Source organism: Oncorhynchus mykiss, chromosome 5 (assembly GCF_057628025.1).
Source record: "Oncorhynchus mykiss isolate SJ-2025 chromosome 5, ASM5762802v1, whole genome shotgun sequence".
Classification (NCBI taxonomy): domain Eukaryota; kingdom Metazoa; phylum Chordata; class Actinopteri; order Salmoniformes; family Salmonidae; genus Oncorhynchus; species Oncorhynchus mykiss.
Window position 1 is genome coordinate 63,245,727 of NC_143026.1, and position 24,820 is coordinate 63,270,546.

The 24,820-nt window shown below is 43.1% G+C and overlaps 1 protein-coding gene and 1 long non-coding RNA gene across 3 annotated transcripts in view; one reads left to right on the top strand and one right to left on the bottom strand.

Moving 5' to 3' along the window:
- LOC149983543 (uncharacterized) overlaps positions 1–24,820 on the top strand; it is a 246,593-nt gene that overhangs the window by 211,306 nt on the left and 10,467 nt on the right. The window lies entirely within an intron of this gene.
- LOC110524252 (mitochondrial coenzyme A transporter SLC25A42) lies at positions 1,948–24,813 on the bottom strand. Of its 2 annotated transcripts, none has more exons than XM_021603729.3 (8): positions 24,470–24,813; positions 23,938–24,072; positions 21,661–21,760; positions 21,508–21,533; positions 12,933–13,099; positions 9,371–9,487; positions 4,907–5,058; positions 1,948–4,799 (listed from the first exon to the last, which is right to left on the bottom strand). In XM_021603729.3, exons 2-8 carry the CDS (start codon positions 24,016–24,018, stop codon positions 4,474–4,476), a joined length of 969 nt encoding a protein of 322 aa, XP_021459404.3. In that variant the 5' UTR covers positions 24,019–24,072; positions 24,470–24,813; the 3' UTR covers positions 1,948–4,473. The 2 variants fall into 2 exon arrangements, with proteins under 2 accessions (XP_021459404.3, XP_021459405.3); XM_021603730.3 differs by having other exon boundaries at positions 24,459–24,811.

The following is a 24,820-nucleotide window of genomic DNA, read 5'->3' on the forward strand; positions in this document are numbered from 1 at the left end:
CAATGCAGGTAAATAATATTGTAACGTCCCTGGGTCGTGTCAGAAGTGATCGGACCTTGCATCCACGACAGTGCGTGTGCTTGGCCGGTGAGCGCGTTCCTGTAAGACGTAGAGTCGCAAGCTAGCGCGAGGACGCGCTCTTTGAAAGGAGGAAGTTGTGTAAAGACCCTGACTTTATAAGCCCGGACTCTGCTTTTGCGGCACAGTCGATCGCGCGCCGGACCTCGGGCTAGAAGGACGAGGGTTCGAGACCTGCTCCTTGCCTGTTTCGTTACAATAAGAATACGAAATAAAAGGAACAAGTAATTAAAGAGCAGCAGTAAAATAACAATAGCGAGACTATAAACAGGGGGTACCGGTACAGAGTCAATGTGCAGGGGCACCGATTAGTTGTACTTGAGGTAATATGTATATGTAGGTAGATGCATAGAGAGTAGCAGTGGCGTAAAAGAGGGGGTGTGGGGGCAATGCAAATAGTCTGGGTATCCATTTGATTAGATGTTCAGGAGTCTTATGGCTTGGGGGTAGAAGCTAAGCCTCTTGGACCTAGACTTGGCACTCCGGTACCGCTTGCCGTGCGGCAGCAGAGAGAACAGTCTATGACTAGGGTGGCTGGAGTCTTTGACCATTTTCAGGGCCTTCCTCTGGCACATCCTGGTATAGAGGTCCCGGATGGCAGGAAGCTTGGCCCCAGGGATGTACTGGGCTGTACGTACCCTCTGTAGTGCCTTTGCGGTCAAACCTCTCGAAGGTGCAGCTGTAGAACCTTTTGAGGATCTGAGGACCCATGCCAAATCTTTTCAGTTTCCTGAAGGGGAATAGGTTTTGTTGTGCCCTCTTCACAACTGTCATGGTGTTCTTGGACCATGTTAGTTTGTTGGTGATGTGGACAACAAGGAACTTGAAGCTCTCAACCTGCTCCACTACAGCCCTGTCGATGAGAATGGGTGTGTGCTCTGTCCTCCTTTTCCTGTAGTCCACAATCATCTCCTTTGTCTTGATCATGTTGAGGGAGAGGTTGTTGTCCTGGCACCACACCGCCAGATCTCTGACCTCCTCCCTATAGGCTGTCTCGTTGTTGTCGGTGATCAGGCCTACTACCACTGTTGTATCATCGGCAAACTTAATGATGGTGTTGGAATCGTGCCTGGCAGTACAGTTATGAGTGAACAGGGAGTACAGGAGGGGACTGAGCACTCACCCATGAGGGGCCCCTGTGTTGAGGATCAGTGTGCCGGATGTGTTATTACCTACCCTTACCACCTGGGGGTGGCCCGCCAGGAAGTCCAAGATCCAGTTGCAGAGGGATATGTTTAGTCCCAGGGTCCTTAGCTTTATGATGAGCTTTGAGAGCACTATGGTGTTGAACGCTGAGCTGTAGTCAATGAACAGCATTCTCACAGGTGGGAAAGGGCAGTATTGAACGCAATAGAGATTGCATCATCTTTGGATCTGTTAGGGCAGTATGCAAATCGGAGTGGGTCTAGGGTTTCTGGGATAATGGTGTTGATGTGAACCAGGACCAGCCTTTCAAAGCACTTCATGGCTACAAACGTGAGTGCTACGGTTCGGTAGTCATTTAGGCAGGTTTGCTTAGTGTTCTTGGGCACAGGGACCATGGTGGTCTGCTTAAAACATGTTGGTATTACAGACTCGGACAGGGAGAGGTTGAAAATGTCAGTGAAGACACTTTCCAGTTGGTCAGCGCATGCCCGCAGTACACATCTTGGTAATCTTCCCTTTGTCGTCTGTCCCTTTGTAGTCTACAACGAAACTGTGTACTGTTGGGGGTACTCGTGGACCAGGGTTGGGAAACATTGCTATGAATGAATCATTCATGAAAAATATTGCAATTAGATGTCAAGTTTAGTAATTAATACAGGATGTGTTTTTAGCATAATTTGTGTTGATCAATGGTTATTTCACATATACACTGATCTCGAGAAGTAAGTTCTTTAGTATTTTAATATATTCAAGACATCAATATCAAGTCAAACAAATCCAATTTTATTGGTCACATACACATATTTAGCAGATGTTATTGCGGGTGTAGAGAAATTCTTGTGTAAAGTATCAATAAACATAGAAACAGATTTATGACAAACTGGATTTCCTTCACAATAAGACTACAGATAATAGAAAGACTACCTTAATATTAGAAATATACTGATTATATATTTATGCCTTAGGCAACATCTAGTGGGAAAATATGGATGATATCCATTAGATTCCAGTTAGACACTACAAATCTATATTTATAGACACCAGATAGTGAAACTGCGCAGTCAGGCTGAAATGATTACTGACTGTGAAGGAGTAGCCTTCACTGTAAAATGAATGAATGTATTTATATATCTAGGATCCTAGCTAAATTGTCAATCCATTATAACGTGCAAATCCAATAAACTCATCTTTATTTCATCAGCACAACCTTTAACTGTTGGTTTGAACGTTCAAATGAGTGACATGTCCCTTTATTGTCAGCTGACTGCTTGCGAGCCTTGCTAATACGCTGATTGCACACACCTGTGGCCTCCTGCCTGAAACGCTTCAGTTTGTTTAAATGGAGGATGGCATTCAGTGTGTGAGGGACTGCAGGCATGTTGTTAATAAAAATAAACTATTTATGATATCACCATCTCTGTCTCATCAACGTGAGGGCATTATTGCACACCGACGGTCAGGTCCAATGGAGAATAAAACATTAAAAAATGTTATACCAATGCAATTGCTCAGATAAACAAAATATAACAATACAAAAAAACTTTTTTTAAACAATGGATATAAATGATCACTAGTTTTAAAAAGTCACCTTGCGAGGAGAATGCCACAGGGCCTTTCTCTAAAATGTTTTATGAGATTGACACATTGGGAGGGATCTCAGACTATTCCTCCATTCAGAATCCTTCCAGATCCTCGATATCCTTCGTCTGCCCTCTTCAATTTAAACCAGTCCGGAGACTGATGTTGATTTTTGTGGTCAATTAGCCATTACTTTGTGGATTTTGATGTGTGCTTGGGGTTATCATCTTGCTGGAAGATCCACTTGTGGCCAAGTTTCAGCATCCTAGAAGAGGCAATCAGGTTTTGGGCTAAAATGTCCTTGTACTGGGTGAAGTTCATGCTGCCGTTGACCTTAACAAGGGCCCCAGAACCAGTGGAAGCAAATTAGCCCCAATAACATCAAAGATCCACCACCATATGGAACAGTAGGTGTTTTTTTCTCTTCATATGCATCATTCTGTGGAAGCCTAGGGCTTTATTGTAGTGTCATCTGACCATAGCAAAGGTTCCAAACCAACTGCCAATGCCGTTTAGCAATCTCCATTTGTTAGATGACATGACAATTGAGCTCTTTGGCCACGCACACCAGTTAATTGACCACACAAATCAACATTTTGCAATGGCTATCAGTTTCTAGACTTGAACCACACTCCTCTGTATGGAGGAATGGTCCAATTTCCCTCCCAATGTGTTCTCCAATCTCATCAAACATTATAGAAAAAGGCTCAGTGTCGTTATCCTCGCAAGGAGAGGTATTGAAAACAAGTGTGGCAATAATTTTGACCTATCTTTTTTGGAGAAAAAAATATTACTTGATAAACAAAATCTCTTTCTCTGAGCAACTGTATTAGTATAAAATAGAATTTTCTCATTTTTGAGCATACATTATAGCTCAGTACTTGTTATACAGTATTTGCTCATCTTTATCAAGGGTGCCAATAATTTTCCTGACAGTACATTCCATCTTGGCACGTCATAAAATTGACATTTTTAACCGTCACAAAACAGAAACAAGCTCTTTGGAATAAGACTACATCCCCAACTACCAGAAACTATTTTCTGGCAGCAAGGCCCACTAGGTGACTCTTCCATGAGACGTTGATGCTAAATGCAGAAGTGAGCAGAGCAGCGGATTACAGCTGCAACAAGCCCGGAAATAATCAAGAAGAAAAAGCAGCAATGCATGGTTGAAAATATAAGTGAATCTTCAGTTTAAAGCAACAGAAAACATTGTGAGCATAGTTGATAAAATTCCATACTAAAATGAACCGATTGTAAAGTTCTTCGCCTCTGATAATCTCCAGCCCCATTAAGTGCCCTTACCAGAGATAATACCACAATCTCAAACAAATATCAGGACTGGAAATGTAAAATCATTCACATTCTCATACCCCTCATATTGCAAACTCATCAAACATCTACCCTGCTTGATGACACTTATTGTAGCCTTAGTACAGACATCCCATCCATCAACAGCAAGAGTGGGGGGTCTGGCTGTGCGTGCTTAATGTGTGTCAGAGGATGTGCGCTTAAATAAATGGACAGCTTCTGTCTCCTCCTGTCTGTCCAGTATCCACTCTCCCCTTTCAATCCCTATCTGACTTACAGAGGATCCATGTTGTGTCTGTGACCGACGGACGACAACTCTAGTCTCAACAGTGAACCTTTCCTCTGGCTCCCTCTGCTGGCTCAGTGTGTGAAGTATCCCAACTGGTGCATCTTGTGCAGGAGGTTGTGCATGAGGTCAAAGGTGGTGAAGCTGACCCCCACAGCGATAGGCCCTTTGATCCAGTTCATACTGAGGCCCTTGTAGAGTCCACGCACCACACCCTCCTGCACCACGATCGCTTTCATGGTGTTCAGGACGCTGCCGTACTGTTGGCCCGTCACCCCGGCCGTCTGCATGCGTCGGCGAACCACGTCCAGCGGGTAGGAGGCCGACTGGCCGAGTAGGCCAGCACACGCGCCAAATGCCAAGCGCTCGTAGGAGTACGGCTGGGACCGCCTAGTCCTCTCTGAAGAAAGGAATGGGATAAGGAGAGAAAGAGAGATCCAATTAAGCCCTTAATCAAAAAGCTAATCATTAAATTAAGACAGTTGTAAAAGAAAAAGGAGGCTGTACCTGCATGCAGTTTCTTGAGGGTCTCATATGTGAAGAAGGTGATTCCTGAGTATGGGATCACTCCCAGGATGGTCGGGCAGAAGCCTCTGTACAGGGTCTTAATGCCCTCCTCCTGCGTAATGCGCACAAACACGTGCATAATGTTGCTGTACCTGTAGGGAAGAAAGAGAAGAGTAGGATATTAACCAAGGATAAAAACATTACCTATATTACCCTATATACCTGTTAAACTTTCAATAAGTGGGGAAAGGGGGAACCACGTGCAGGCAGGGCTCGAAATTAACATTTTTCATTGGTAGCAATGGTGCACCCAACTTAAAGTTAGGAGCACCACATAAAAGTTAGGAGCACCAGAAAATAAGATTTTTTAAAAAATGTATTGAGATACAGCCTTTATTGGGCCTATATGAAGTCTAGTTACTTTTGAAGCACCTGTTTTGTTTTTACTTTTACACAGGGGAGCCCAATTGAGACCAGGGTCTCATTCACAATGGTGCCCTGAGTACAAACATTTTCACAATCAAGAAAATGAACAGAAGAAAAAAACTACAAAAAAAGGTACAATACTACACTTATACCATTACAAAAAAATTGAAACAAGTGCAATCCTCAATGAATTCCTTTAACACCAGAGTCCTAAACTGCCCTAGCAGCAAAAGGCACTCAAGATACAATGAATTTTGCAGGTTATTCGAACAATGAAGGGCACTGAAACTAAAGGAAGATTGACTTAAATTGGTCAAGCGGGTTTGGTAGCTCATTCTTTAGCAATGGAGTTAGGTAAGTTGGAAGCTTGTGTGGTAGGGCTTTGGAAACAGAAAGGGCGTAATGAACTGATCTGCGGCACTTTAATGGGGACGAGCTAACCTTTTGTTACAGGGCGCCGTGGTGAGTATTCAAACTGTCACCAGTGATAAAACTAATGGTGCTATGGTAGACAGCATCCAAAGGTTTAAGAGTAGTGGCTGTTGCAATCTGGTAAACGGTGTCACCAAAATCAAGAACTGACTGTACAATCTGCTTCCTGCTATTTAGGGAGAGGCAAGATCCCAATTTTTTTTTTTTTTAAAGCCCCCTATAAATCTTAGCTTTTTAACTAGCTCATCTGTATGTTTTTAAACATTGTGACCTGTCCTCCACAATCACCCGACCTCCACCCAATTGAGATGGTTTGGGATGAGTTGGACCACAGATTGAAGGAAAAGAAGCCAACAAGTGCTCAGCATATGGGAACTCCTTCAAGACTGTTGGAAAAGCATTCCTCGTGAAGCTGGTTGAGAGAATATCAAGAGTGTGCTAAGCTGTCAAAGGCGGCTACTTCGAAGAATCTAAAATATATTTTGATTTGTTTAACACTTTTTTGGTTACTACATGTTATATCATAGTTTATGTCTTCACTATTATTCTACAATGTAGAAAATTGTAAAAATAAATAAAAACCCCTTGAATGAGTAGCTGTGTCCAAACTTTTGACTAGTACTGTATATACACACACAGTATTTATACTCTGGACTCTGACATTACTCGTCCTAATATTGCTATATTTCTTATTATTTTACTTTTTAGATGTGTGTGTATGGTTGTGTATTGTTAGATATTACTGCACTGCTGGAGCTAGGAACACAAGCATTTCACTACAGCCACAATAACATCTGCTAAATATGTGTATGTGAACAATAAAATTAGATTTGAAGTGAATCAGGCCCTATGTTTAATTTTTATTAGTACATCATAGATGTACAGTTGAAGTCAGAAGATTACATACACTTAGGTTGGAGTCATTAAAACTCCACAAATGTCATGTTAACAAACTATAGTTTTGGTAAGTCAGTTAGGACATCTACTTTGTGCATGACACGTAATTTTACCAACAATTTTTTACAGACAGATTATTTCACTTATAATTCACTATCACAATTCCAGTGGGTCAGAAGTTTACATACACTAAGTTCACTGTGCCTTTAAACAGCTTGGAAAATTCCAGAAAATGTCATGGCTTTAGAAGCTTCTGATAGGCTAATTGACATCATGTGAGTGAATTGGAGGTGGACCTGTGGCTGTATTTCAAGGCCTACCTTCAAACTCAGTGCCTCTTTGCTTGACATCATGGGAAAATCAAAAGAAATCAGCTTGCAAGCCGAAGAACACCATCCCAATCGTGAAGCACGGAGGTGGCAGCATCATGTTGTGGGGGTGCTTTGCTGCAGGAGGGATGGTGCACTTCACAAAATAGATGGCTTCATGAGGATGGAAAATGATGTGGATATATTGAAGCAGCATCTCAAAACATCAGTCAGGAAGTTAAAGCTTGGTCGCAAATGGGTCTTCCAAATGGACAATGACCCCAAGCATACTTCCAAAGTTGTGGCAAAATAGCTTAAGGACAACAAAGTCAAGGTATTGGAGTGGCCATCACAAAACCCTGACCTCAATCCTATAGAACATTTGTGGGCAGAACTGAAAAAACATGTGCGATCAAGGAGGTCTACAAACCTGACTCAGTTACACCAGCTCTGTCAAGAGGAATGGGCCAAAATTCACCCCACTTGTTGTGGGAAGCTTGTGGAAGGCTACCTGAAACGTTTGACCCAAGTTAATCAATTTAAAGGCAATGCTACCAAATACTAATTGAGTGTATGTAAACGTATGACCCACTGGGAATGTGATGAAATAAATAAAAGCTGAACTAAATCATTCTCTCTACTATTATTCTGACATTTCACATTATTAAAATAAAGTTGTGATCCTAACTGACCTAGAACAGGGAATTGTTACTAGGATTAAATGTCAGAAATTGTGAAACTGAGTTTAAATGTATTTGGCTAAGGTGTATGTAAACTTTGACTTCAACTGTACATCATCATTCGTACATCATAGACATCAAAGGGTTGAAATAAAAAATAAAGTATATTAGTCTGTTAATGCATCTTTCTCTACAATCTGTTTTGAGGTCATTAGATTTTCAGAGATTATCCTTTCAAACAGGTGGCCAAGCCGAGGCAAAATGCTTATTAAAAGCGTCACACATTTCTATTTAGTCTAGATTGGGTGCAGAGGCTGTCAAAACCTGCTGGGGAAAATGAGGGGGTGGAGTTTTGTTTTAAAGATTTGACCACTTTCCAGAAATTGGCTAGATTACCACCACTCTCAGATACACAATTCAAGAAGCATGTTGATTTTGTTATTTTAAACAGGGATAGACATCCATTTCTCCAATGTCTGAAGGACTGCCAATCAGAAGTAGAATCAGTCATCTGACCTTAACCCAAGCTACATTTCTTTCCTGTAATTTTTCAGACAACTCATGAGTAAACCATGGATTGCATCGGTCTTTTAACCTTTGTTTTGTGTAAGGCACATGTTTATCTGCAAGAGAGTTAACTCATTTTGTAACACCTTTAAACATTAGTTTATTATAAAAGCTAAAATAAATAATATGAATACCTGTCATTGAAATGACAAAGTCATTTGTGGAATAGTAGGTTTCTACATTGTGTATAAATCACTATTTTCCTATTGAGATTCATTACATTAAATTGTACACAGTCTCTTAAAAAACGTAAGGTTTGTATTGACGATCATTGATCTCCTGAAGAATCTATCCGTTGTCCTTTCTTTCTACATTTCTACATACATTCTACATTCAAATGTTTGGACAAAGACAGTACAGTATGAAGATAGGCAGAAACTGCTTCTTCAATATAAATCCCAGATCACACTTGTAGGCGATGTCATGGCGAAGTTGGCTAGCTAAAACTCATGGGTAGAAACACGTCATCGGGTCTAACTTCCGTATCGCGCCAAACTGTTCAGGCTGTCAAATCAAAGGCACTCCTCAATATAAAGTCATTTCTTGAGAAAATCACTTTCACACGGTTGGAGGAGTAACATGTTTAACTACTTAAGACATTCGCTAGAGTCTAGATTGTGTCTTTAGACTGAGAAAATTAACAACTATGGATGAATTTTTCACTTTTCTCATTGACTTCCCAAACCCCAAACCTTGGCCTAGTCTGCTTGGTCTGTTTCGCAAGTGTTCCCGGAGTTTCATGATTTTGCGCCTTTGGGCTTAGAAACGGTGTGGTTTTGAGTAGTTTTAGAATGGCCCACGAAATGGTTTGTGAATGTAAAATGTGGTCAATGCAATCCACTATAGAAATATACAAATGTTGAGGCGGTAATATAGGTCAGATCTTAGTTGGGTTAGAAGGAAGCTAGCTGATTTAATGTAGTAATGGTACAACCATGACGCTAACACATCTGCACTCGCTTGTTTCTTTAAGGCACTTGGAAACAACAATTATGGGAGATTTTGTTCATAGTCACACAGTGCTCCCAAAATAAAACTCCTGGTCACACAGCAAAATATTTGGCCGCATTTTTTGTCGCACTTTAGAGCCCCGTGTGCAGGTATGTTTATACATTCAAAGATGGACATTTATGGGTGTTATTGGAGAGCCCTACATTTGTCTGGGTGTCACTGCCATCCTGGCCCGCACCATGTCCAGGGGGTAGGTGAGCATGGCAGCTGTGGTGCCAGCCAACGACCCTGCCAGGAAACGTGGAAAAGGAGTAAGGGCTCTGAAACAGACAGATCAAATTACATTAGAGTGCAGCTATGGTTTCCACAACGGATATCATTGTATTATTATGATTTTTTTTTCTTCACACTAGAGAAAATGGTTTGTTCTGTTCAAGAAAGATCACTGAAGGGTTGCCTTGGAGGCTGATGATGACCACCAGAGTTCAGAATGGTGCTACATTAACAAATCAAATCGTATTAGTCACATGCGCCGAATACAAGAGGTGTAGGCCTTACAGTGAAATGCTTACTTACAACCTAACCAACAATATAGTTTAAAAATTAAGAAATAAAAGGAACAAGTAATTAAAAAGAGCAGCAGTAAAATAACAATAGCGAGACTATATACAGGGGGTACCGGTACAGAGTCAATGTGCAGGGGCACCAGTTAGTCGAGGTAATTGAGGTAATATGAACATGTAGGAAGAGTTAGTGACTATGCATAGACAATAACAGAATAGCAGCGGCTTAAAGAAGGGTTGGGGGGGCAATACAAATAGTCTGGGTAGCCATTTTGATTAGATGTTCAAGAGTCTTATGGCTTGGGGGTAGAGGCTGTTTAGAAGCCTCTTGGACCTAGCCTTGGCGCTCCGGTACCGCTTGCCGTGTGGTAGCAGAAAGAACAGTCTATGACTAGGGTAGCTGGAGTCACTGGCGTTCCTCTGAAACCGCCTGGTATAGAGGTCCTGGATGGCAGGAAGCTTGGTCCCGTGATGTACTGGGCCGTTCGCACTACCCTCTGTAGTGCATTGCGGTCTGAGGCCGAGCAGTTGCCATACCAGGCAGTAATGCAGCCAGTCAGGATGCTCTCGATGGTGCAGCTGTAGAACCTTTTGAGGATCTGAGGACCCATTCCAAATCTTTTCAGTCTCCTAAGGGGGAATAGGTTTTGTTGTGCCTTCTTCACAACTGTCTTGGTGTGCTTGGACCATGTTAGTTTGTTGGTGATGTGGACACCAAGGAACTTGAAGCTCTCAACCTGCTCCCCTAAAGCCCCGACAATGAGAATGGGGGGGTGCTCTGTCCTCCTTTTCCTGTAGTCTACAATCATCTCCTTTGTCTTGATCACGTTGAGGGAGATGTTGTTGTCCTGGCACCACACGACCAGGTCTCTGACCTCCTCCCTATAGGCTGTCTCGTTGTTGTCGGTGATCAGGCCTACCACTGTTGTGTCATCGGCAAACTTAATGATGGTGTTGGAATCGTGCCTGGCAGTGCAGTCATGAGTAAACAGGGAGTACAGGAGGGGACTGAGCACGCACCCCCGAGGGGTCCTTGGTTGAGGATAAGCGTGGCGGATGTGTTGTTACCTTTCCTTACCACCTGGGGGCAGCCCATCAGGAAGTCCAGGATCCAGTTGCAGAGGGAGATGTTTAGTCTCAGGGTCTTTAGCATATTGATGAGCTTTGAGAGCACTATGGTGTTGAACGATGAGCTGTAGTCAATAAATAGCATTCTCACATAGGTGTTCCTTTTGTCCTGGTGGGAAAAGGCAGTGTGGAGTGCAATAGAGATTTCATCATCTCTGTTCTAAATAGCTGTGGATCTTTTAGGGCGGTGTGCAAATTGGAGTGGGTCTAGGGTTTCTGGGACAATGGTGTTGATGTGAGCCATGACCAGCCTTTCAAAGCACTTCATGTTTACAGACGTGAGTGCTACGGGTTGGTAGTCATTTAGGCAGGTTACCTTAGTGTTCATGGGCACAGGGACCATGGTGGTCTGCTTGAAACATGTTGGTATTACAGACTCGGACAGGGAGAGGTCAGTGAAGACACTTGCCAGTTGGTCAGCGCATGCCCGCAGTACACGTCCTGGTAATTAATCTGGCACTGCGGCCTTGTAAATGTTGACCTGTTTAAAGGTCTTACTCACATCGGCTGCGGAGAGCGTTATCACACAGTCGTCCAGAACAGCTGGTGCTCTCATGCATGTTTTAGTGTTATTTGCCTCAAAGCAAGCATAGAAGTAGTTTAGCTCGTCTGGTAGGCTCATGTCACTGGGCAGCTCTCGGCTGTGCTTCCCTTTGTAGTCTGTAATGGTTTGCAAGCCCTGCCACATCCAAGGACCGCCAGAGACGATGTAATACAATTCAATCTCAGTCATGTATTGACGCTTTGCCTGTTTGATGGTTCGTCAGAGGGCATAGCGGGATTTCTTAGAAGTTTCCGGGTTAGAGTCCCAGCTCTAGCCTTTAGCTCAGTGCGGATGTTGCCTACAATCCATGGCTTCTGGTTGGGATATATACGTACAGTCACTGTGGGGGCGACGTCATCGATGCACTTATTGATGAAGCCAGTGACTGATGTGGTGTACTCCTCAATGCCATCGGAAGAATCCCAGAACATATTCCAGTCTGTGATAGCAAAACAGTCCTGTAGCTTAGCCTCGGCTTCATCTGACCACTTTTTTTTTTGACCGAGTCACTGGTGCTTCCTGGTTTAATTTTTGCTTGTAAGCAGGAATCAGGAGGATATAATTATGGTTAGATTTGCCAAATGGAGGGTGAGGGAGAGCTTTGTACACATCTCTGTGTGTGGAGTAAAGGTGGTCTAGAGTTTTTCCCCCGCACATTTAACATGCTGATAGAAATTTGGTAAGATGGATTTAAATTTCCCTGCATTTAACTCCCCAGCCAATAGCAGCGCCGCTTCTGGATGAGCGTTTTCCTGTTTGCTTATGGCGGAATAGAGCTCATTGAGTGTGGTCTTAGTGCCAGCATCGGTCTGTGGTGGTATGTAAACAGCTACAAAAAATACAGATAAACTCTAGGTAGATTGTGTGGTCTACAGCTTATCATGAGATACTCTACCTCAGGCGAGCAAAACCTCAAGACCTCCTTAGATATTATGCACCAGCTGTTGTTTACAAATACACATAGTCCGCACACCCTTGTGTCAGACGCCGCTGTTCTATCCTGCCATGCAGTGTATAACCAGACAGCTGTATGTTGATAATGTTGTCGTTTAATGTCCCGTTGGTAGTTTAATCTTCCTCCTAGGTCATCGATTTTATTTTTCAATGATTGCATGTTAGCTAGAAGAATGGAAGGCAGTGGGGGTTTATTCGATTGCCTACGAATTCTCAGAAGGCAGCCTGACCTCCGTCCTCTTTTTCTCTGACTTCTCGCAAATAACGGGGATTTGGGCCTGTTCCCGGGAAAGCAGCATGTCCTTCACGTCGGGCTCGTTAAAGAAAAAAAAAGCTTCTGCCAGTTCGTGGTGAGTAATCGCTGTTCTGATGTCCAGAAGTTATTTGCAGTCATTAGAGATGGTAGCAGCAACATTATGTACAGAATAAGTTCAAAAAGAAGTTACAAACAACACAAATAAATGAATAAAAAAAAACACATTCTGTTAGGGGCACGTAAAACATGAGCCATCTTCTCCGGTGCCATGATACATATGTGTATTCTCAAATATTTTTACTGAGGGGTATTTTACTCACTTTCCCTGGAAGCCATAGTATCCCCCCAGGATTCTCTTGTACTGGTCGTGGGAGCAGAACTGGATGGCAGCGTAGGGGATGACCCGCACCATGGTGGCAGAGTTGCCCCTCCACAGACTGAGGAAGCCATCTTTCATGTATGTACAGTAGAGGAGTCTGAAGGCTTCCTGGAGGGGGGGGGGGGGGACACAGCAACACAACACCCTTAACACTAACTCAACAAGACATTCGTGGTCCTGAACTAGAGGTCAACAGATTAATCGGAATGGCCGATTAATTAGGGCCGATTTCAAGTTTTCATAACAATCGGAAATCGGTATTTTTGGACACCGATTTGGCCGATTACATTTTTTTTTTTTTTTAAATACACCTTTATTTAACTAGGCAAGTCAGTTAAGAACACATTCTTATTTTCAATGACGGCCTAGGAATGGTGGGTTAACTGCCTCGTTCAGGGGCAGAACGACAGACTTTCACCATGTCAGCTCAGGGAACCAATCTTGCAAACTTACAGTTAACTAGTCCAACGCTATAACCACCTGCCTCTCGTTGCACTCCACGAGGAGACTGACTGCCTGTTACGCGAATGCAGTAAGCCAAGTTAAGTTGCTAGCTAGCATTAAACTTATCTTATAAAAAACAATCAATCAATCATAATCACTAGTTAACTACACATGGTTGATGATATTACTAGTTTATCTAGCGTGTCTTGTGTTGCATATAATCTGACTGAGCATACAAGCATACAAGTATCTGACTGAGCGGTGGTAGGCGGCAGCAGGCTCGTAAGCATTCATTCAAACAGCACTTTTGTGCGTTTTGCCAGCAGCTCTTCGTTGTGCGTCAAGCATTGCGCCGTTTATGACTTCAAGCCTATCAACTCCCGAGATGAGGCTAGTGTAACCGATGTGAAATGGCTAGCTAGTTAGCGGGGTGCCGCTAATAGCGTTTCAAACGTCACTCGCTCTGAGACTTGGAGTGGTTGTTCCCCTTGCTCTGCATGGGTAACGCTGCTTCGAGGGTGGCTGTTGTCGTTGTGTTCCTGGTTCGAGCCCAGGGAGGAGCGACGGAAGCTATACTGTTACACAGGCAATAAAGTGCCTATAAGAACATCCAATAGTCAAAGGTTACAATTGCGACCTGGCCAAGATAAAGCAAAGCAGTTCGACAGATACTCCATGTGTAACTCTGTGTCGTTGTAAAACAAACATACAGTCAATAATACAGTATAAACAAGTCTATATACAATGTGAGCAAATGAGGTGAGAAGGGAGGTAAAGGCAAAAAAGGCCATGGTGGCAAGGTAAATACTATATAGCAAGTAAAACACTGGAATGGTAGTTTTGCAGAAGAATGTGCAAAGTAGAAATAAAAATAATGGGGTGCAAAGGATCAAAATAAATAAATAAATTAAATACAGTTGGGAAAGAGGTAGTTGTTTGGGCTAAATTATAGGTGGGCTATGTACAGGCGCAGTAATCTGTGAGCTGCTCTGACAGTTGGTGCTTAAAGCTAGTGAGGGAGATAAGTGTTTCCAGTTTCAGAGATTTTTGTAGTTCGTTCCAGTCATTGGCAGCAGAGAACTGGAAAGAGAGGCGGCCAAAGAAATAATTGGTTTTGGGGGTGACTAGAGAGATATACCTGCTGGAGCGTGTGCTACAGGTGGGAGATGCTATGGTGACCAGCGAGCTGAGATAAGGGGGGACTTTACCTAGCAGGGTCTTGTAGATGACATGGAGCCAGTGGGTTTGGCGACGAGTATGAAGCGAGGGCCAGCCAACGAGAGCGTACAGGTCGCAATGGTGGGTAGTATATGGGGCTTTGGTGACAAAACGGATTGCACTGTGATAGACTGCATCCAATTTGTTGAGTAGGGTATTGGAGGCTATTTTGTAAATGACATCGCCAAAGTCGAGGATTGGTAGGATGGTCAGTTTTACAAGGGTATGTTTGGCAGCATGAGTGAAGGATGCTTTGTTGCGAAATAGGAAGCCAATTCTAGATTTAACTTTGGATTGGAGATGTTTGATATGGGTCTGGAAGGAGAGTTTACAGTCTAAACAGACACCTAAGTATTTGTAGTTGTCCACGTATTCTAAGTCAGAGCCGTCCAGAGTAGTGATGTTGGACAGGCGGGTAGGTGCAGGTAGCGATCGGTTGAAGAGCATGCATTTAGTTTTACTTGTATTTAAGAGCAATTGGAGGCCACGGAAGGAGAGTTGTATGGCATTGAAGCTTGCCTGGAGGGTTGTTAACACAGTGTCCAAAGAAGGGCCGGAAGTATACAGAATGGTGTCGTCTGCGTAGAGGTGGATCAGAGACTCACCAGCAGCAAGAGCGACCTCATTGATGTATACAGAGAAGAGAGTCGGTCCAAGAATTGAACCCTGTGGCACCCCCATAGAGACAGCCAGAGGTCCGGACAACAGACCCTCCGATTTGACACACTGAACTCTATCAGAGAAGTAGTTGGTGAACCAGGCGAGGCAATCATTTGAGAAACCAAGGCTGTTGAGTCTGCCGATGAGGATGTGGTGATTGACAGAGTCGAAAGCCTTGGCCAGATCAATGAATACGGCTGCACAGTAATGTTTCTTATCGATGGCGGTTAAGATATCGTTTAGGACCTTGAGCGTGGCTGAGGTGCACCCATGACCAGCTCTGAAACCAGATTGCATAGCAGAGAAGGTATGGTGAGATTCGAAATGGTCGGTAATCTGTTTGTTGACTTGGCTTTCGAAGACCTTAGAAAGGCATGGTAGGATAGATATAGGTCTGTAGCAGTTTGGGTCAAGAGTGTCCCCCCCTTTGAAGAGGGGGATGACCGCAGCTGCTTTCCAATCTTTGGGAATCTCAGACGACACGAAAGAGAGGTTGAACAGGCTAGTAATAGGGGTGGCAACAATTTCGGCAGATAATTTTAGAAAGAAAGGGTCCAGATTGTCTAGCCCGGCTGATTTGTAGGGGTCCAGATTTTGCAGCTCTTTCAGAACATCAGCTGGATGGATTTGGGAGAAGGAGAAATGGGGAAGGCTTGGGCGAGTTGCTGTTGGGGGTGCAGTGCTGTTGACAGGGGTAGGAGTAGCCAGGTGGAAAGCGTGGCCAGCCATAGAAAAATGCTTATTGAAATTCTCAATTATGGTGGATTTATCAGTGGTGACAGTGTTTCCTATCTTCAGTGCAGTGGGCAGCTGGGAGGAGGTGTTCTTATTCTCCATGGACTTTACAGTGTCCCAGAACTTTTTTGAGTTAGTGTTGCAAGAAGCAAATTTTTGCTTGAAAAAGCTAGCCTTGGCTTTTCTAACTGCCTGTGTATAATGGTTTCTAGCTTCCCTGAACAGCTGCATATCACGGGGGCTGTTCGATGCTAATGCAGAACGCCATAGGATGTTTTTGTGTTGGTTAAGGGCAGTCAGGTCTGGGGAGAACCAAGGGCTATATCTGTTCCTGGTTCTAAATTTCTTGAATGGGGCATGTTTATTTAAGATGGTTAGGAAGGCATTTTAAAAAAATATCCAGGCATCCTCTACTGACGGGATGAGGTCAATATCCTTCCAGGATACCCCGGCCAGGTCAATTAGAAAGGCCTGCTCGCTGAAGTGTTTCAGGGAGCGTTTTACAGTGATGAGAGGAGGTCGTTTGACCGCTGACCCATTACGGATGTAGGCAATGAGGCAGTGATCACTGAGATCTTGGTTGAAGACAGCAGAGGTGTATTTAGAGGGGAAGTTGGTTAGGATGATATCTATGAGGGTGCCCGTGTTTAAGGCTTTGGGGAGGTACCTGGTAGGTTCATTGATAATTTGTGTGAGATTGAGGGCATCAAGTTTAGATTGTAGGATGGCTGGGGTGTTAAGCATGTTCCAGTTTAGGTCGCCTAGCAGCACGAGCTCTGAAGATAGATGGGGGGCAATCAGTTCACATATGGTGTCCAGAGCACAGCTGGGGGCAGAGGGTGGTCTATAGCAGGCGGCAACGGTGAGAGACTTGTTTTTAGAGAGGTGGATTTTTAAAAGTAGAAGTTCAAATTGTTTGGGTACAGACCTGGATAGTAGGACAGAACTCTACAGGCTATCTTTGCAGTAGATTGCAACACCGCCCCCTTTGGCAGTTCTATCTTGTCTGAAAATGTTGTAGTTTGGAATTAAAATGTCTGAATTTTTGGTGGTCTTCCTAAGCCAGGATTCAGACACAGCTAGAACATCCGGGTTGGCAGAGTGTGCTAAAGCAGTGAATAGAACAAACTTAGGGAGGAGGCTTCTAATGTTAACATGCATGAAACCAAGGCTATTACGGTTACAGAAGTCGTCAAAAGAGAGCGCCTGGGGAATAGGAGTGGAGCTAGGCACTGCAGGGCCTGGATTCACCTCTACATCGCCAGAGGAACATAGGAGGAGTAGAATAAGGGTGCGGCTAAAAGCAATAAGAATTGGTCGTCTAGAACGTCTGGAACAGAGAGTAAAAGGAGGTTTCTGGGGGCGATAAAATAGCATCAAGGTATAATGTACAGACAAAGGTAAGGTAGGATGTGAATACAGTGTTGGTAAACCTAGGTATTGAGTGATGAAGAGAGAGATATTGTCTCTAGAAACATCATTGAAACCAGGAGATGTCATTGCATGTGTGGGTGGTGGAACTAATAGGTTGGATAAGGTATAGTGAGCAGGACTAGACGCTCTAAAGTGAAATAAGCCAATAAACACTAACCAGAACAGCAATGGACAAGACATATTGACATTAAGGAGAGGCATGCTTAGTCGAGTGATCAAAAGGGTCCAGTGAGTGGAGAGGTTGGTTGAGGGTCACGGCGATTTAGACAGCTAGCCAGGCCATCGGTAGCAAGCTAGCATAGGATGGAGTCTGTTGTTAGCCACCTCTTGCGTTCGGTCAGTAGATTAGTGGGGTTCCGTGTGGTAGAGGGGATTAATCCAAATCACACAACAACAAAAAAATAAGAACAATAGATATAGTTATAGAGGCCCGAGAAGAAAACATAATAATAAAAATAAATAAATTGTCCGATTGTCTATTCAGATAGCAGCCGGTAAGACAGCTAACGGTTAGCGGGCCGCAGATGGGCGTTCAGGTAACGTCGCGACGGAGGAGCCAGCCGGATCTCCTTCAGGTAGATAACGTCGGCAGTCCAGTTGTGAAGGCCCGGTGGGGCTCCGCGTAGGCAGCAAAACGGGTCCGGATAGGTGACCGCAGCCCAGGAGTGAACGATGGAACTCAGGAGTGATTGACGGAGCTGGCTAGCACCGGAACAACCGATGCTTGCTCCGGAATCGACGAAAGCCGATTGTCACACGGATAGCAGCTAGCTAGCTGTGAGATCCGGGCATGAATGTCCAGAGAGCAGTCGAAATCCAGGGACATGGAGAGAAAAATTGGTCCGGTATGTTCCGTTCCGAGCCGCGCTGCGCCGTACAAAACTGGCGATAGATTTTCGATAGATTTTCGAGCCAAAGGATAGCCGATGACCACAAACCGTGGTTAGCTGAATACTAACGATTTGCCAGTAAAGAAGCTAACTAGCTTCTGGGCTAGCTTCTGGCTAGTTTCTGGCTAGCTTCTTGGAGGATTACAGATCTGAGGTAAATAATACTTTTTTATTATTATAAATTGGTGAGGCGGGTTGCAGGAGAGTGTTTTGAAGATGAGTTGATGGAAAATAAAAATAAAATGTATGTGAAAAAAGTTGTAAATATATATATACAGGACACGACAAGACGAGGACAAAAGACGTCTGAACTGCTATGCGATCTTGGAGAGCCAAGAGCCAAACCTAATGATGTAATCGGTATCGGTGTTGAAAAATCATAAATCGGTCGACCTCTAGTGTGGAATATGCTAAAAAAAAAAAAAAATCAAAATCACACATGTACGTGTGTGAAATAGGAGAAATATAAGCACCTACCAAATGATTTTTACTATTATTAGTGGTCCAAGCCCTGAAAGGGATGGAACCCTATTATAATTGCTATGATTAATATTACATTTATACATTTTTTTTCCTATTTTTGGAGAGCCATAGCTCTTAAATGGTAAGACCTACAAACTTGGTGGGAGGTGTAAATTGGTGGCCGAATACATCTGGTTACACGTGGTGTAATGGTGGCGCTACAAATGGTGGCGCTACAAACAACATTTGACTTCAAAAGGTTTTACATTTTTAACAGCATCTCCTCAGAGACCACTAAACCGATTTCTCCAAAACTTGGTGTAAAACATCTATAGACCAAGACTGGTAAATGTATTATAAATTAAGTTGATATCTTAAACGTCATGGCCGCAGTGAGCCAATGAAGTTGAGTGAGGTTGGGCCTGACCATTTAAGTCGCTCTTGGAGGGAATGGACTAAGGATGTTAATGGTTAACCATTAAATTCGTTAGCCGCCGAAAAAATATATTTGACCATGCTTATCGGTTTATAGGTTAATTTGCATAATTGTGTGGAATTTAATTGGCGACTTTGTATTTTCGTTAGTCGTCATGCGTCTTATCACACGCGCACAGCATACACAGCCTAGTTTGAGGAGCGGAATGGCCTATCACCTGTCAGAGCAGCTCCTCAAAAAGCTGGTACTGGAGTGAAACATGCTTTTTATAACCCAGTCATTGCGCAAAATATTATAATTCTAAATGCAATTGCGTGTTAAAAACTTTTTTGATGGCCACGATTAAAAAAGCTACTATTTTTATTTCTCAATCTCAACTTGGAATTAAAGCGCAACTCCCATTCGTAATTCGAGTGCATAAGCTATAGTCAATGGTAAGCAGAGTCACCCACCACTTTACAATGTGACCTTGAGGCAGTATAGTTGTTTGAAACCTGAACGTTTTACTTTACCTCATATAATGAGGAATGTTTATCCTTGCTTCAAAGTAGCCTTGCCAAAATTGAACCATATAAATGTGAAGGCAATTATTTTATAAAAGACTTCCTCATGCCATTAACCAGAATTTCTCTCCTGTCCTATTGATTTTCATATCAACTTTATTTCATTGTCCAGATGCCAGTGGCACAATCCTAGTCATATTAGCAACCCATCCTAGTTGCGGCTATCAGATTCACCCTCTTTCTACTACTAACTGAGATTTTACCTCTGTCACATATGGAACCACTGGCATTAGGTGAGCCGTTTAGAACAGTGTTTTCAGCTCCGCAGGCATTAGGTTTAAAACTGTTTTAGCAAATTATGTTTTATTAGCTGCTTCATTACAGAAGCTGCATGTTCCATAATAGGCTATAGCCTTTTGACTAAGACGATAGGCTTATTGTTGCATGTTTTCATTAATGAAAAATGTCTGTTCCTTGTATCCATGCATAGTATTTTTTGTTGGTCACACAATTTTATTATTTGGAATTGTTTTTACCGTTTGTTGACTGAGGGCCGGATAGTAAGCCAGAAAATTGACAGAAATCTACATCCCTAATCAAGACGCAGAACAAGACTAGACTTTCTGAGACACAGACCAAGGACCAGTGTATCGAGACCATGACCAGACCAGTTTAAAATGGGGAAAAACAAGATCAGTAGAGTAAACTTGAGTACAGTACAGTACATTAGACTGGTAATGTTTGGGCCAAAGATGTGTCTATGTTTGGGCTCTTGGAGGGTTGGACCTCCCTGCTGGCTGAGCATCTCAATAATCTATACTATTTCCTGAAGCGTGCACTGGTCCACTATTCACATGGTGGTCCTCTGTAGCTGAGTTGGTCGAGCATGGCTCTTGCAACGCCAGGATAGTGGGTTCAATTCTCGCGACCACCCAAATGTAAAGAAAGTATACACGCGTGAATAAGTTGCTTTGGATAAAAGCAACCTGCTAAATGGCATATATTACATGTTATAAGATTTGTGTAAGTGGAAGAAATGGAGTCAGGACTGGAACCTACAACAAATGCATGCTCTTCCATAGTGTTCAACCCTAACTTTTGCCATGAGGTGAGCATGGCTCAGAGGGTTGTAATACATGCCATCCCATGGCGGGCCGGGTTCAAATCTCACCAATGCAGCTGTCAGATAGACATCCCTAGACAGTGAGGAATTGTTGGTATTGTGCCTGAACCAAATTTGATTATGTAAAATAAGGCTGTAATATTTCAGAAAGAGAAGAGGGCTAAATGGGAAAAAAGGCTTGGACCCCAGGTAATTGCTGCTTGCAGCTATATTTATTATTATTAACTAAACAAGACAGGATTCTCCCCAAGGTGTAGACTAACTTCAAATTGTAACTTAGTCTCCCATTGACGTCAATGCATGACTATGTGAAAATGTGATTTAAGTGGAAGTTAGGATTCACCCTTATGGCACCATGGAGAGAATTTGTGACTGTTCAACGTTCTAATATTTAATATACAGGACATTACCTTTGAAATCTCAAAATATTGCTTCATCCAGCTTCAGACAGACAGATTAAAAAGTAACACACACCCAAGTGACCAAATAACATTCCCATCTAAGAGATAACACCATTAAATCCTGCTCTGCCAGCCTCTGCCAATTGGGAAGACATACAGTACATCAAGTACATCATTATTATTTCAATGTGAGTTATATAATAAACTCACCTTAGCAGAGAATCTTTGTGAAGACACTAAAGTAGGAGAAGGAGGAAAATAAGTATTAAGGCAAAGAAACTAACAATTAAATGAGTATATATTTACGAAAGGAACCCCTACTTTATATTCTGAGTGCATGGTCTTCCAGGGAAATGGCCTTACCTTGGAAGATGATCTTGGTTCTGTCCAGAGGAGCTATGACTGTTTTGGCCACGGCTCCTGCCAATGCTCCACATAGCAGGGAGTCCAACACTGTCCATCTCTGCACACAGAAAGAAACACTCAGTGTTCCACTTCACACAGGACACAAAAGACAAACTCACTTTGAAATTATATCAGTCATAAACATACTCCATAACTCACGACTAGCATCACTACTCTGGACGGTTCTGACTTAGAATATGTGGACACCTACAAATACCTAGGTGTCTGGCTAGAATGTAAACTCTCCTTCCAGACTCACATTAAGCATCTCCAATCCATAGTTAAATCTAGAATCGGCTTCCTATTTCGCAACAAAGCATCCTTCACTCATGCTGCCAAACATACCCACATAAAACTGACTATCCTACCGATCCTTGACTTCAGCGATGTTATTTACAAAATAGCCTCCAACACTCTACTCAGCAAATTGGATACGGTCTATCACAGTGCCATCCGTTTTTCACCAAAGCCCCATATCCTACCCACCACTGCGATCTGTATGCTCTCGTTGACTGGCCCTCGCTTCATATTTGTCGCCAAACCCACTGGCTCCAGGTCATCTATAATCTTTGCTAGGTAAAGCACCGCCTTATCTCAGCTCACTGGTCACCACCCGTATCACACGCTCCAGCAGGTATATTTCGCTGGTCATCCCCAAAGCCAACACTTCCTTTGGCTGCCTTTCCTTCCAGTTCTCTGCTGCCAATGACTGGAATGAATTTCAAAAATCACTGAAGCTGGAGACTTATATCTCCCTCTCTAACTTTAAGCATCAGCTGTCAGAACAGCTTACCGATCACTGTACCTGTACACAGCCAATCTGTAAATAGCACACCCAACTACCTCATCCCCATATTGTTATTCATCTTCTTGCTCTTTTTCACCCCAGTATCTCTACTTGCACATCATTATCTGCACATCTATCATGTGTGTTAATTGCTAAATTGTAATTATTTCACCTCTATGGCCTATTTATTGCCTTACCTCACTACTCTTCTACATTTGCACAGAATTTTTCTCTTCAACCGTGTTCCTGGAGAGCTACCATCCTGTAACCCTAATCTAGCACACCTGGTTCTACTAACTAGAATAGGTTGATAAACCAACCAAGTTAGTTACAACTGGGGTTGGAGTGAACACCTACAGGAGGGTAGCTCTCCAGGAACAGGGTTGGAGACCCCTGGGCTAAAGGTATCACATATAGGTTTCTCATGCTCTTGGAGTACTGCCAGGGTGTAATTTGAACTATCTTTCAACAGATTCCTAACCCACTTTACAGTAGACTGTAGTAAACCTCTCCTCCATGAGTATACACTTCATATGATCTGCAGAGCAGTAATGCGCCATTATATCATGTAGGCTACTTTAGTGTACAGCACTCCAGACATAAACAGCTTTACTTGCCTCTAACTGGAGGTGGAGATAATCTCTTAGCTGGTTCAGAATGTGTTTGTGTGTGTGAGGGTGTGGGTTGTAAAAGTTAATTGGACAGTGGACCCAATAAAATCCCTGATAAGGTATGTTTAGGATGCAGAGGGAGATAAGTCTTTTAAGGCCACACTGGGAATCTCCAAGCAGTCTGCAGCAATGCATAGGTTGGAATGTTTTGACTTGAGCAGCCATAGAGGTAGGCAGATCGAGAGAGAGAGAGAGAGAGAGAGAGAGAGAGAGAGATACTGCTTTTTATGGTGACCGACTTCTGTACTGCTCTTTGTTGCGCTCTTGGCATTACAGCAACTTGTTTTACCGAGTTAAGAACAAATTCTTATTTACAATGACGGTCTACCCTAACCCGGACGACGCTGGGCCAATTATGCACCGCTCTACGGGACTCCGAATCACGGCCGGTTGTGATACAGCCTGGAATCGAACCAGGGTCTGTAGTGAAGCCTCTAGCACTGATATGCAGTGCCTTAGACCGCTGCGCCACTCAGGAGCCCCAAATTAGTGATGACTAATGTTGCCAGTGTCATTTGGTACTACTTAACAATAAATAAGGATAAAAGATGCAATCTAGTCTAGTCCACTCTAACCCCATACCCATGTCCCAGGGTCTCCCATACTAGCCAAAGGTTACTTGCTGTTCTGGTAAACATGTTTGGCAGCCTTCAGCTGGCTGGTCTTGGCCTGCATGTTCCTGCTATAAACAGCTCTGTGGTATGTAAGCCTGCCTGGCTGCTGTTAGGCTACTGCATCAGGGAAAACCCATGATGTAGGGGCTGAGGGGGGGCTCACTTTAGCCTGGCCGGAGGGAGGGAGAGACAACACTGCTGCCTGGGGCTGTGCCATCTGGTGGTCCTGCACTGTATGGGCCATGTGTGCCCTTGATGACGCCCAGTATCTGACAGTCAGTCAACACCCGACAATCCACTGCAGGAGATAGAAACATGATGATAAACAACATATCCTCCCACTGCATGCATAGATGAGCTCTGTATCACCTTCAATAAATATGCTGTTAAATGTATAACTTCCCTATTTGCAAAGTAACAGAAAATAATTAACACACTGTTTAATTTCCTCTGTAATAAAACAGTACATCACAATTGGCTATGCAATTCATTCTAGAATATTCCCAACTAAATGTAACATGTTTACTTATTATGAACACAATATATGATCTACTATTATTATGAGACATTCACCAATCCCTGCAAAATAATCAAAATAAATAATCAAACGTTAAGTGTGAAAAAGTAAGCATTGCCGCACACCACTTGGGCTAAAAATAAAGAAGTGCAAATGAATGCGCATACGAATTCCTCGCCTTTAATCTTGATTATTGTGCCTGTGTTTGTTGCAAATCCGGCCAATCTTGAACAATCTTCAGCAATGTTTCACATTCAGTATTAAACTCCTCTGTCGTCTTCCGAGATCCGTCGCCACATTTCTCTCTCTGTTTGGTGTCGTTGGGTCAATATCTGTGGTCAACACATCAGTCAACTTGTCCGTCTATCTCAGCGTTTACGATTTTTTCCAGGGTGATTGAAAACGACAGCTGCCAAACTGCGACAAGGAAGGTGATGGCCTATTTTTATCCCAAAATTATTGGAGTTTGCTCGCGCACGAGATTATTGTCTTTCAAGGGTTTATCAGTTTGAGGGCACGTACAATTGTT